This window comes from Mastigoproctus giganteus, chromosome 3 (genome assembly GCF_048544385.1).
Source record: "Mastigoproctus giganteus isolate SK-2022 chromosome 3, ASM4854438v1, whole genome shotgun sequence".
In the NCBI taxonomy this organism is placed as follows: domain Eukaryota; kingdom Metazoa; phylum Arthropoda; class Arachnida; order Uropygi; family Thelyphonidae; genus Mastigoproctus; species Mastigoproctus giganteus.
The window spans coordinates 80,368,113-80,382,626 of record NC_143577.1 but is presented as its reverse complement, the minus strand read 5'-3'; the positions used below and the strand labels follow the sequence as shown (position 1 = coordinate 80,382,626).

The following is a 14,514-nucleotide window of genomic DNA, read 5'->3' as shown; positions in this document are numbered from 1 at the left end:
CAGCTGAGAGTTTGATGGGTCCCCTCAATTTTAATCCTTCGAGGGCATCCACCCTGTCCTTCAAGCTCTCGTATAGGCCCATAACAATGTTGAGTTGGCACCTGATTTCCTCACACTCCTTACATCGTGCACACATAAAGACAATATGATATTTCTTGGCAATATGATAATATTGTCAAGCATATTCTTGGCAATCCGTTCCTGATTGCTCTACAAACATCAAACAAGCAGTGCATTTTAAAAGGCTGTGATTCGAGGACAACCGCCCACCCTCAGTTCTCTCCTGAGCTACAGCACCCCCATTAGTTTGAGCCTTTTGCTTTGCTGCTGTGGTCTGAGTCATTATTTCTGTTCAATTTCAAATAAAATTCCAATACAAAATATAACCCAAAACTTATATCCCAATGCAGTTATAACACTATATATATGTATTTCAGTATCGAATATTATCTCAGAGTTATGTTATATGACTTTCTTATCTTCTCTCAAGTTATAAGTATTAATTTATAATGTTAAGTTTGTAAAAACTAGGTCGTTATATGTATTTAGTTAAAAAAGTACAATTAAATTGACAGTGATATTTAATAAGATTAGTAAATTTGACTGATTAATTGATTCTACTATACTTGCCATCTAGTTTTCTGTTAAACCTTATGCTATATAGTTCGGGGTGTACTAGATAGCGTAAGGTTTAACAGAAGTTTTAAGGTTTATCGTATAGCAATGGTGGAAAGTTACGAACAGTAAATCTATGGACGCAAGGTATTAATTACTTTCAAAATCGCGCTATCTAAATTCAAAATAAACCGCGGAGCTTGACTAGGTCTAAGCTGATTATAGAAAATAATTTAATCTAATTTAATCTAATCTAATTTAATAATTTAACAATTAAGTCAATAAACCGGCTAAATATAATTAAAAACTTGGTGTTCGTGGGAGCTGCAAAACTTGTTCAACATGTGGATTAGATACTCTTACTAAGTAATAACCCTACAAAATCTAAGTTCAAATTAAACTAAAGTATTGTTACTAGGAATATAAAACAACTCTAGAAAATAAATTAATATGCCAATTTAAGTCAATAAAAAAGCAAAAATTTAAGAAAACTTCTCTATTAGCTGGAGCCGTAAAAACTTCGCCTGTTTACGTGTACTCTCGTTTCCCAAGGTATTTGATAGTGAAGTTTCACATCTCAATAAGGACAGAACTATTGCATTTACAAGAGTGAAATTTTCTGTAATTACTCTGCCCTTTGGTTTAATTAGAAAGGATATATTGCCAATGCACAAAAAGATCTATTTTTTACAATGGGGATGCAAATAACGAAAAGAAATTGCATGCGTTTCTTTAGTGCAAGTTCCCAAGCCTGAAAAGTAGTGTTTATTCAGGATTCCAAGCATAAAGATGATGTTCTATTGGTTTTGAAGCTTGAAAGAAGTTATAACTGCAACAAAATTTATTTAAAACACAATACAACTTCAAGTGAGTGTGAAGATATTGAATCACTGCTTCGTAATGGACTGGAATTTTTCATTGATGGTTGATATTACTACTCCTTGCTTTTTTCCAGGTATGGCCATGATTCCTTCTGCTTTAAGTTTTCTAGCTTTCTTGACCATTCTTTCTGAGACACTAAACTCTTCCATTATTTTCTTTATGGACCAACTAACTGGAGATAGTGTTAATATTTGAAGTTTTTCTGAATGGCTTGATACCATCAACTTTTCTTTCAATTCTTTCAGCAGCTCATGATTTGATTTTGGAGAACACAGTTTGCGGAACATCGTTGACCCATGAGCAGTATTCATTAGCATTTAGCATTAGCATTAGTAGAGGCATTTGATGCAAGAAAGCAAGCTTATGCAGCATCAGCCAAAAAAAAAAAAAAAACCCACTTCCACTTCACCCCTCTGTTCGTTCAAAATACCTGTCCAGCTGAGCCTTAAACTTATTTAGGCTATCAACCTCCACCACAAGGGATGGCAGTCTGTTCATTGTAATCTAAGCAGTTTCCACACTGATAACTTGCACTTGGCTCCATGATGTCATTTGGATCCAAGCCACCAATAGATGCAATTTTACTGGCAATTACATCTTGTACTTGACTTGCCTTCTTTTGGCAAACCTTGTGAGGCTCTCTTAGCCATTCACTGAAATTTCAGAGGAGAAATACCAATAGCTATCAAACTTGTGTTCAAGCTTTCAGTCACATGCATTTTGTCATCATGGTCTGATCCAGATGAAGTTGATGTTCTTGTTGCTGCTTTTCGGCATGATGGGCACAGTTTCTGACCTGGTGTTATGTCTGCCTTTGTTAGGTCTTTCAGGTAGTCTGCCATTGACAAATCAATTGGTTGTAAACTTTTTTTCACCATATGATTTTTCGGCTAAGGTAAAGAAAGCCAACATGAGAACAACGAGAAGCGTCGGATAACTTACGTGGAAAATTAGTTTCCTGACACCGGACTCTAGTGCAGCTCGCTCGATAAACAGACGATAGGTGTTATCGATCTGGAGCCGAAATCGAGAAGGATATATTGATTGACAGGTAGGCGTGGCAAGCGAGGAAATGATTGGTGGTGGGCGCGACAGAGGGCATGCTACTGTGTAGTCATTGGTTGGCATTATAATGTGCATTTATAAGTAAAGAACGGTGCATAATAGTTTTGTAATGAATGGTAAGCAGGTAATAGTAGCGATGAATCTTTTAAAGATGGAAAAAATTTGTAGGGAAAATAAAACGTTGGTTGATTTTTTGACGAAAACTAAATTAATAAAAGTTTCGTTCTGTTCATTTTTATGTTCTTCATTATGTTTTTTTCTCATTATTAAAAGCAGATTTTTGGAGTTAATGAGTTTTTACTGTACTGTTGATTTAGGTTTGGTTATGAAAAAAGAAAAAAGGTTTCTTTACTTTTTGTTATTTCGTAACCTGACCTTAAATGGTAGATTAGGAAATAATAGAAACAGTTTCCTTATATTTAGTGACCTAACCTTAAACGTTAAGTTAGGAAATAACATAAGAAAAGAAAGATTCTATATATATATATATAGATTGAGGTGTTGATTGATGTTATGATACATGTATATCCGCACGAGTGTCTTTAAAAATAAAAGTACAGTAATAAAAAAATAATATTTTGTTAATAAACAATTTATGCACTAGTCCACATGATTCTAAGGAAAAAAGGTTATGTTACCCCGTCCATTTCGGGAGGGGTTCAAGCTCCCATGGGATTCAAGTGGAGGTAACTTGACCTTTTTTCACCATTAGGACATATTATTGAACAAGAGAATAAAAATACATTCATAAAAAAATTTATTTTTTTATGATTGTATTTCTAAATATGACTGGATTCTAAAGAAAAAAGGTTAGGTTGCCCCCTCCACTTCGGGAGGAGTTCAACTCCCATGGGATTCGAGTGGGGGTAACCTGACCTTTTTTCACCATTATGGAAAGCGTTCATTAGGACAAGTTACCATTAGTGCTTCTGAGTTGAGTGCTACTAAAATGATACTAACCCCATGTTATCGTGTGTTGTGTTCGTGCGCCAATCAGCACATAGTTTGCCACGCCTACCTGTCAATCAATATATTGTTCTCGACTTTGCTCCAGACTGATAACACCTACCGTCTGCTTACCGAGCAAGCAGCGCTAGAGTGCCATATTGGGAAACTAATTTTCCGCGTATGTTATCTGACATTTCTCGTCGTTCTCATGTTGGCTTTCTTTACCTTCACTGATTTTTCTTCTGGTAAGGATTACAACATGAATGCTGCAAATATTCAAATTTTGTCAAAAGCAAAGCTTCATGATGTAAACAAATTGTCTTATTCACCCAGTTTTAATCCACAATGTCAGCCTATCGGATGTTGTTATTCAAATTCTTTAAATAATTTTAACTTAGTTTTGCATGAATAGGATAGCACATGACATTTAGAATTATCCATATGACTGATGGTGCATGAGTCCAGCTTATCTGCAGCAAAATCTTCTGATTCCATGGCTTTCATGCTGACCAATAAGTGGACGTTTCTGCAAACAATGAAAACTTAACTTTATTACAGTCAAACAATAAAAAAAATAGAGGAACAAAATAAACAAACTGTTCATCATGAAGATAAAACCTAACAGCATGGTTCAAATATCAGCTGTTTATACTCTTTTGTATGATTCTAGAATGTTCATCTGTTTTGGGTGGGTTTTTTTTTTGAATTCAAGAATTCTATTCAAATTCTTTCAGATTATTCTAAACTTTAGGCAGGATTAAGGAAGTGTTCTGCAACAAAAAAGATCTCACAGAATAACAATACGGCACATAAAACTACTTGATGTTTAGGCTTATTAAGGCCTTAAGTGCAAAGACACAAAACAGATAAACCATGATCCTTGTAGCTGACACTCTGCTCTTTCCAGTGGTGGAAAAAACTAGAGAATTAAAGGTGTCCCACATTAAGATATTTACCCCTTAAGATAGGTCAAATTTGACTTTCAAATTTTGAGGCAATCTTTGAAGGAAAGTATCTCAGCCAGAAAACAAGTATAAGAGGACTAACAAGTACTAACTGATATTTAGTTAGGCTGAATTCATGCAGTTGGTAAGTGGAATTTCCAAAGAAGAAGGTACTAAAGTTTTTTATTTAAAATTATGACTTTCAAAAGTCTTGCTTAAATTTGTCGTGACAGATTTTTGGTGCCAGTTTTAGACCACATTGTAAAAAATGTGAAGGTTTGTTTTGCATTCTCTGCCAAAAGTTAACTAGGTATACCAAGTTTCATAGCACTACCTCTCACCATTGTGCAATAAACTTAAAACTTTGAAAATGTTTTGTGATTTATTCCGCATAACACAAGCAACCTCCACAAAAAGGTGCTGGTGCCTCAAGCATACTATATTTTGAACTGAAATTTTTGCAAAGCTTCATTTGAAACCTATTTAAACATCCACACCAAGTTTTAACAAAATTGAAGATGGCCACTTGACATGGAATGACCCTCATAAGACATTCTGATTTACTGACCCACTCTATATCTCTGTATAGCTGTTTTGTATACTTATCACAGTCATTAGGCCTATAACACACTCCTACTCTTAATTTTGTTTTCCTAGTGTTTATATCCCACCAAACTAACCCAACATTGCACTGGTCACCATGTCGAATTAATGCAATGCCTGAGATTTAATATGCTTCTTAACTATGAGCATAATCCGTCCGTCCTTCCTGTATACATTGTACTCCCCATATTCAAATTCAGATCGTGTCTGAGTGACAGCGATGTCTGCATTTGATGACTTAATTTGTACATCAAATTTATTTACGATGCTCCTAGCATCAGTGTAAATGCAAGTATATATCGACATGTTCTTACTCTGTGTTACTCTTAACACAGCATATGTATTTACTTGTTCGATGATGAATCACAGCAGGCTTGACATCTTGCTTTCCAGCCTGCTGCACTATCCAATAGAAGCAGTGCAAGGATCACTTTAATCTCTGCCTGCAGTTCTATTTAATCTATTAATCTGTGTATCCCCCTTCAAGCTGGCAATTTTCCGACCTACCTATCACTGCCTCAATAGCATCAACAAATATTCTTGCACTCTTTCTATTTAAATTTATCCCAGCCCTGTAAAAACTCTCTCCTGTTAACAAGCATAGACCATGCTAATAAAAATTCTACTCCATGACACTTGCACTTCTCTCCAGGGTCAAATTGATTGACAAGGTTCTCAACGTGTATTCCCTCCTGTCATGTCTTGACTGAATTGTAGACACTTTCAAAATCCATCTTGACTCATGACTTTTTCTTAATATTCCCCTGTACTTATGAAGTAAGTCATCAGATCTATTCTTAATATCGTTAGTACCAGTCTGTACAACAATCTAACCTTTTGTGCTCTTAAAAAATGATATCTGCTCTACAAGCTCATCAACTTTTTCCGCTGGCAAACATACCCTTCTTGTGCAACATATTTCCCATTTCCCTGACATTAGAGTCACTGACATTAACTACCTGCTGTGGGACCACTGCATTCTTCCTTGGAGTTTGCTGCTCTGTTGCCTGATGCACAAGTGTGAGGTTGTGGTATTGATTTGGTCAGCTGAGAACTTGATGGGCCTCCCATTTTAATTCCTTTGAGGGCATTTCCCTACTCTTCAAACTCTCATAAATGTCCATCAGAATGCTGAGCTGACGCCTAGTTTCTTCACACACTGTGCACCTACCAAACACAAAGACATCCTCCTTGCATGTATCATGTGCTGTTCCAGAAAGTCTGCAAACGTTGCACATTTTGTTAGGCCGTAGTTTAAAGAGAGTCACCCCCTTTGGTTCTCCTCTGAGCCACAGCACTCCTAAAAAAATATGTTGCTTGATGGTATATGGCATGACGTGTGCAACTTCAAACATGGATTGCAACAAATTGAACCCTTGGAATGCAGAAGTGTCACTTCCTCCAGTTACTTAACATATTGCACTAGCACCCTCATTTAGTTACACAAGCAATTGTTACTTGGTAGTGTTGTACTTAATAGGAATGACATGGGTTTACTTTTAAAATGAACACCCTGTTTTAAATTATGTGAGATACTGATAAACAGGTTATTAAGATCATATGTGCCAGTAATGTAAATACCAATATGAAGTCATTGAATCACCCCATCTGGAGAATTATCAGTGATATTAGGGAGAATTATCTATACCTGATTACATTAATTTATATATATATATATATATATATATATATATATATATATATATATAAACAAAAAAAAAAAGCACCTAGTAATTTGCTGGGTGTTTTTACATAACTTTCCCTAGTTGTTACTCTCTAGTTATAAAGTAAAAAATCTAATTCACGTGGGAGATTTATGAAATTTTGCAATTAAATATATAAATAGAAATTTAGTGTTATTATTTTTGATATTTAATTTCTTATCTAAGTCCAGGAACTTCTTGGTGATATTTTGATTTCATTCGTACTATTGCATAATTCATTAAATTTTTCTTGATAGAAGTTTTTGCAAATAATATTGTAATTGTTTATAGCTTTGCCAGTGGGCATTTGGACAGTATTCTTGTAGTTGACATGGGTGGGCAGTGCAATGTTGAGTCAGTTTGGTGTAATATAAGCACTGGGGAAGCAAAAATGAGAGAAGGAGTGTGTTATAGAGCTAATGACGCTAAGTACAATGAACAGCTGTACAGAGAAATAGATAGGGCCAATAAATCAAAATGTCTTATAATGGGGTATTTTAACTTTCCCGATATTGACTGGAACTTGTGGGTTGGTCACTCACACACTAGCAAGACTTTTGTGAATTTATTTGTATGATTGTTTTCTACAGCAGCATGTTCGAGATCTCATTATCAGCAGTGATTATTCATACATTAAGAATATGCAGATAAAGGAACTACTAAGTGTCATTGATCACAGTGTATTGATGTGGGATTTACTTAAAGATGTAACTACCATCAGGGGTAAAGGAAAGGGTTTTTGTTTTTGTAAAGATGACTACAGTGGTCTCAGATAGTTTTTAAATTCTATACAATGAGATCAAATGATGATCAACAGAAAATTCTAAATGGGAAGCATTCAAGGAAGTAATTTTGGAAGCTACTAGGCTTTGTATCCCAACTAAGAAATACTCTTCAAGGTTTAGGCCTAAATGGATATCAGATGAACTAATGAGACTTGTGGCAGAGAAGAAAAATGCATGGGATGCATACAAATTAGGTGACACAGAAGCCTATGTTAGATATAAGGTAGTCTGTAATCAAGTCACAAAGGAGGTTAGGCAAGCAAATGTAGATTATGAGAAATCTTTGGCAAAGAATTCAAAGAGAGGACCAGCAAAGATTTCTTTACTTATGCAAACTCGAGAAAGAACAGGATGAATCAGATTGGTCCACTTTTGGGTCCAAATGTTGAGTGCTCAAAGTAGCTGACAAACTGAATGAGTATTTTGCATCTACACACATGTGAGGAGTTCTGTAGGGAAGGCCAGAAGTTTATAAAATTCTAACAGGGAACTAAATGATTTTGTAATAACTGAGAGCAAAGTGGAGGAGAAATTGTTGAAGTTAAACATAAGAAAGGCACCTAGGGTTGATGGGATCTATCCCCTTATATTAAAGGAGGCAGCAAAGGAAGTAAGCAAACCCTTAGCCATAATTATGAGAGCTTCCTTTGACTCAGGGGAGGCCCACGAACTGGAGATGTGCAAATGTGTCCCCAGTTCACAAAGGGTGACACGAGTAATTACAAACCTGTTAGTTGAACTTCTGTTCTGGGGAAAATAATGGAGTCCCTGGTTAAAGAAGCAATGCAGGATCATCCAAACAAGACTGCAGTTATAGTTCAGACACAGTATGGGTTTTTTAAGTGGAAGTCTTGTCTGATCAATTTGATTGGATACTATGATGTGGTCACAAAGGAACTAGATACAAAAAATTAATTTTGATATCATATACTTGTATTTCAGGAAAGCTTTTGATACTGTTGCACATGGAAGACTATAATACAAACTGAAGCAGTATAGCATTAAGGACAAGCTTTTGCTATGGATAAAGGGATGGTTTAGTGTAAGAAGAGAGTTATTATCAGCGGACACTACCCTTCATAGACTGCTGTGATTAGTGGATTCCCCAAGGTTCGGTGTTGGGTCCGTTGTTGTTTTCTGTATTCATCAATAGTACTGAAGGTATATCAGGCTTAATCTCCAAGTTTTCAGATGATACGAATATTTGCAGGGTTGTTAATGACAGTGCTCTGCTGCAACAGGATCTAGAAAATTTGGGCTGAGAGGTGGCAACTGAAGTTTAACATTGACAAATGCAAAGTACTGCATATGGGTAGCAGTAACCTTACAGTAATGTACCAAATATGCGATACTACACTTAGGATAGTGGGGAATGAAAAAGACTTGACTACAATCAGATATGAAGTTTTCTGAGCAGTGCAGACTAGGGCTAACAATACTGGGATTCCCGTATTGAAATACCAGTATTGATATAAAAAAATACTAGTTTTTCGGTACTAATTTAAAAAAAAATACCAGTTTTTAAATACCTACTAATTTAAAAAAAATAATTGTTTATAATTTAATCACATAAAGGTTATAAAATCACCTTTATGTGATTATGATGTTATCTCTACTAGCAAATGTTCGATAAATCATCGATAGGACACCATGCAACATTGCAACCTATCCACAATTCTCGGACAACTTCATGTCTGACCATATGGTAACTACCAAGTCCCGTTCCTCCAATACTGACTTTAGTTCAACTCCACCAAGTGTATAAATTATTTTGGGGTTGCTGTTCCCCAGGTGTAAGACCTTGCATTTTGCTGAATTAAAGCATATAGCTGCCACTTTTCTGACCATCCCGGAAGTCTATCTAGGTCACTCTGAAGAAGCTCTGCTTGGTGGCGATCATTAACTACTCTAGTGATCCTTACATCATCTGCAAGTTTAGACCTCACGCCCTCCATCCCTTCATAGATGTCATTTAAGATAATCAAAAACAACAGTGGTCTCAATACTGATCCTTGGGGAACTATCTAAATGATTCTGAATTCCACCCTTGATCATTGCCTCCATGATTTTCCCTACTACTGAAGTTAGACTGGCCAGTCGATAATTTCCCGTTACACTCCTAGAACCGCCTTTATGTTCCAATTTACACTAATCCAACGGAATCTCTCCTGAGTCCAGTGATGCTCTGATAACTAGCCTTAATGGTTCAATGCACTTACTTGCCACCTCCTTTAAGATTATAGGGTATATGCCATCAACCACAGGAGCCTTACTTGCCTGTAGGCACAAAAGTTCTCATTAAATAATTATTTGAAATTTCAACATCATTAATTACATGTTTTTTTCAACTTCACTTCCATAATATCTCATTGACACAAAGGGTTTTTTATATAAATATTGATGCAGAGTAACTGTTGAGTTCATCTGCAACTTCAGCTGTGGTATCTAATACTGTCCCACATCGATTACATAAGGGTTCAATCTGATTTGTCCTTCTGTTCTTTGCATTTATATATGTGAAGAATTCCTTAACTGCACTCTTTGCTCTCTTCTTTATTCCTTATCCCCACTCTTTGCTCTCTCCCAGATGCAGTAAAGATAACATAAACTAAACTGTTATATTTAGGCCACCCAAATAATTAAATTCATCTACTGTGCTGTGTCTTATGTCTGTTTTGTTCTATGCATGTGTTCTATGGTCGATTTGTCTGTTTGCTGGATGAAAAGACACAGTATCCTAGGGAAAATTATACTTCACTTAATAAAACATCTTTCTCCTTCAGAAAATGATGAACATAATTCAACCACGGAAGACCAACATGGAACAGAACATCAGTGTTCTGCAAATTCTTTCCAAAATAAGAAATTGCGTGGCTGCAATGAGATTTTAAAAGATGAACTTGAGTCGGAAATTAATGAAATACTTTTAACTATTTTTGCTAAAAAAGTTCAAAGCTTAAAAAATATGGACTGAGATTGTCTATGATTATCTCAGTACAATAGTACCAGAATAGAATCCCAAAGGGTGTTTTCTGCTGCTAATCAAATACTGTATGTACCAAAATCAGATCATTTTAAACGATCATACTATTGATTGCATATGTTTCCGAAGAGCTCACTTTATTCGGACAGGTAATATGGATGCTTAAACATAACTAAACTTTGCAGTAACAATATGTATTTTTTTTGTTTTTAGAATTACTGTATTTTAATGATTTTTTTCAGAATATTTATTATTGCAGTAAAAGTTTATTTAAAACATGAATTCAAGTAATTACAATGCTTGTTTTTTTCCTTACTTTATTGCACCTAATTGTCATCAAAATTTATTGAGAAAAACGTTTTGTTTTTGGAATACTGGTATCCTGGTTTCATAAATTAAAAATACCGAAATACTAGTATTAAGATTTTGACTGGTGTTGTAAGCCCTAGTGCAGACAGGCTGCCAGAGCAGCTCATAGGGTCTTGTCAATTATATACAGGAATTTTTGCTTGCAAGGATAAGCAGGTGATTATCTCCTTGTATAAGGCAGTGGTCAGGCCAGGCATTGAATTCTCCGTAGAAGTGTGGAGGCATCATATGAGGAAGGATGTCGAGCTGCTGGAATGAGTACAAAGAAGGTCAATGAGATTGGTGAGGGAAACAAAGGGTTTCTCTTACCAAGTTCTGCTAATTGCAGAATCTGAAGACTAGGCCCCTGCAAGGTGATCTGATTGAGGTCTATAAGGCCTTGAGTGGTTTGAGCAAACTCTATGCTGATGGAATTCTTACTCTTGCTCAGATTATGCACCTGAGAGACCTTAATTCAAATCGAGGAAAGATGGTTGCAGAATAGATGTGCAAAAATTTGCCTTCAGCCAGTGGGTGGTTCATTGCTGGAACAGACTTCCACCTGTAGTTGTGGAAGTCGATTGCTTAATAAATTTAAGGAAGAACTGGACAATCTTTTGGGGCAGATGGATTGGTGAAATGGGAAGGTTTTTTTTTGGCTGCTCCAGCAGTAATTGTATAAGCTTGCTCTCTCCTGCATCATATGCCTCTGCTAATGCTGTTTTGCTTAACTTTTGTATTAGCAATCTCATGTTAAAATCTTTAAAACCTACATTAGATTTCATATGTTCATATGCTTTCCTAATATTTGTAAACAAGTGTAATTTACATATCAAATGTTTTGAATAGGTATCCCATATTTGTAAGAAAGTGTTAAACAAAATTTAAATAAAAGCAAATATAGTAGTCTTATATTTAACTCACTTTTGGTACTAGGCCTAAACTTAAATCCAAAATAACTTACATTTCTCAGTTGATTTTGTTCAATAATATCCTTATTCCCAGTTCCTATATGTTTGTTAACATGTTTGTTTTTTGTTTATTACAGATACAGTTGGTTATACCATCATTCAATAGATTTGTAGACACGCATATTAAACTAAACTATTTATTGTAGCTATGCTTGATAATTAATTTTAAACTGTTAGCATTAGTATTAGTAGAGGCATTTGTTGCAAGAAAGCAAGCTTATGCAGCATCAGCCAAAAAAAAAATAATAAATAAATAAATAAATAAAAAAATAACCACTTCCACTTCACCCCTCTGTTCATTCGAAATACCTGTCCAGCTGAGCCTTAAACTTATTTAGGCTATCAACTTCCACGACAAGGGATGGAAGTCTGTTCCACCAACCAACCTCCCGCTGGCTAAAGGCAAATTTCTGCACGTCTATCCTACATTTGTCTTTCCTCAATTTGAATTTATGCCCTCTCAGGTGATTATTCTGAGCTAGAGGAAGAATCCCATCAGCATTGAGCATGCTCAAACCATTCAAGGCTTTATACACCTCTATCAGATCACCTCGCTGGTGCCTAGTCTCCAGACACTGTAATTTGCAAAACTTAAGCTTTTCTTCGTAAGAGCACCCCTTTGTTCCATTCACTAATCTTGTTGCCCTTCTCTGTACTCGTTCCAGCATCTCTACATCCTTCTTGAAATGAGGCCTCCAGACCTGTATACAGTACTCTAGGTGTGATCTGACCATTGCCTTATACAAGGGAATAATCACCTCCTTATCCCTGCTAGAAAAATTCCTGTATGTTTACTGTGCCTTATGAAAGTACAAGTGCATTCACAGGCTGATCTGAATGCAGAGAGGTTAGTTTAAGACTAGTTTAAGTTAAAATTTATTAAAATAAATATATACATAAATAAAGTATTAAAACAGATAAAAATAAAAGCATTAAAATAAATATATATATATATATATATATATATATATATATATATATATATATATATATATAAAGTAAATGACAAAATAGAAGTTTTCAGGGTGAGGCATCCCTTCATCAGCTCTATATATATACATAAGTAAAGCACTAAAACAGATATAAAATAAAAGCGTTACTAAAGCTGATGAAGAGACCCCTCACCCCGAAAGCTTCTGTTTTATTGCCTTTTACTTATATATATTTTAACTCCTTTATGTATTTTAACGCTTTTATTTTATATCTGTTTTAGTGCTTTATGTATATATCTATTTATTTATTTTAATAAAGTTTAACTTAAACTAGTCTGCCGGTCGTTACTAGAAATTATATAGTGATATGCAGCCCGATGCTCAAGGCCTGTTTTCTAAGATTGTATTGCACAGGTACAATATTTGTACAAGACATTGTAGCCGTGCAAATATTCAAAATTATTGAATTTATGCATTGAGATTTGCTTTCGATCACTTAATTTGGATCTATGTAGATTCCTTCTTAAATGTAGCTCATTACCTGTTTGCACTACTTAATTAATCTGACAATCCATACAGATTAACATGTACAGTATATGGCACCACTAGCACAAAAAATGTAGGTTTATCCAGATTATCAGGTTTTTCCCTCTGGGTGCATGAATGGATGAGTTTTAACTATTTTTATTTCTACACAATTTTCAACCATAAATTTTGTATCATTCAGTTAATTAGTGATGTTTTATAAATATTGCTGCACATGTGTAGGTTTGCATGTTATCTTACAATTCAGTGTTGGTATTCTTATATAGGCTTATATAGGCTATATAGATATAGCTGGTAATATTCTAATTTGTTGATGATAAATTTAGGCTTTAAAAAATTTATTTTTCATTTATATTGCATGTGCATGCATAATTGGCCTGTGGAATTTATAGAATTTTCATCCAGTCTGCAGATAAGATAAACAGCTTGAGTTGGGCAGTCATTGTTGCCAAACTCAGGTTATACCAGTGGATTGTTTTAAATCAAATACAAATTAGCAGAACATTACCATCACACAAGTTTTTCATTTAATTTTCTTTATTATATCCTACAGTAAGAATTTGAGTTGTGTGTGTTTAAACAATATATTTTCTTTTCTAGGGCCATTTTAATAAAGGAACTGTACTAGTCATTAATGGACAGTATGAGGAAGCAATTGTGGCTTATTTATTATGTCTATCATTGGATCCTATGTTTATTTCTGCAAAAAATGAAGTTAAAGAGGTAAGAATAAATATGATTAAAAAAAAAAAAAAAAAAAAGTCTGAAACATACAGATATATACTGTTGTAATCTGAAGCCATTGGCAAGTAAAAATTTAATCCTTTTAACAGATTAACTGGAAGTAATAGATTTCAGTTGAAGTAACATTTAGGTGTTGAAAATCAACTCCCTTTTAAATCTATACACCCAGCTGCAGTCATGCATTACCATTGCAGCCCATCTGAAACATAAAATCTTGCTCCAAGTGGACTCCACTGAATAAAAGAAAGGGTTAGTGTCTGATATTCTTAACCATTAGAGTTAATAAATATCCTTAAAATGACGTTGAATACTAGTGTATCATCAAACAACCTTCACACAGTTAATACTACCATATCATTCACAAAAATTTCAGGAAGCCTTAAAACTGTAATCATAAAATCTTTAATCTCACAGTTTATAACTACAGTAAAAAATTAGGACATTA

General features: G+C 34.8%; 1 protein-coding gene across 3 annotated transcripts in view; it reads left to right on the top strand.

Moving 5' to 3' along the window:
- LOC150088106 (LON peptidase N-terminal domain and RING finger protein 3) overlaps positions 1 to 14,514 on the top strand; it is a 150,186-nt gene that overhangs the window by 11,868 nt on the left and 123,804 nt on the right. For all 3 annotated transcript variants that reach the window (XR_016546776.1, XR_016546777.1, XM_090370575.1), the window contains exon 3: positions 13,926 to 14,048. Coding sequence is in view for 1 of the 3 variants with exons in the window: in XM_090370575.1 (XP_090226701.1) it covers positions 13,926 to 14,048 (123 nt within the window). In the remaining 2 variants the exon portion in view is untranslated. The remainder of the gene's footprint in view (positions 1 to 13,925; positions 14,049 to 14,514) is intronic.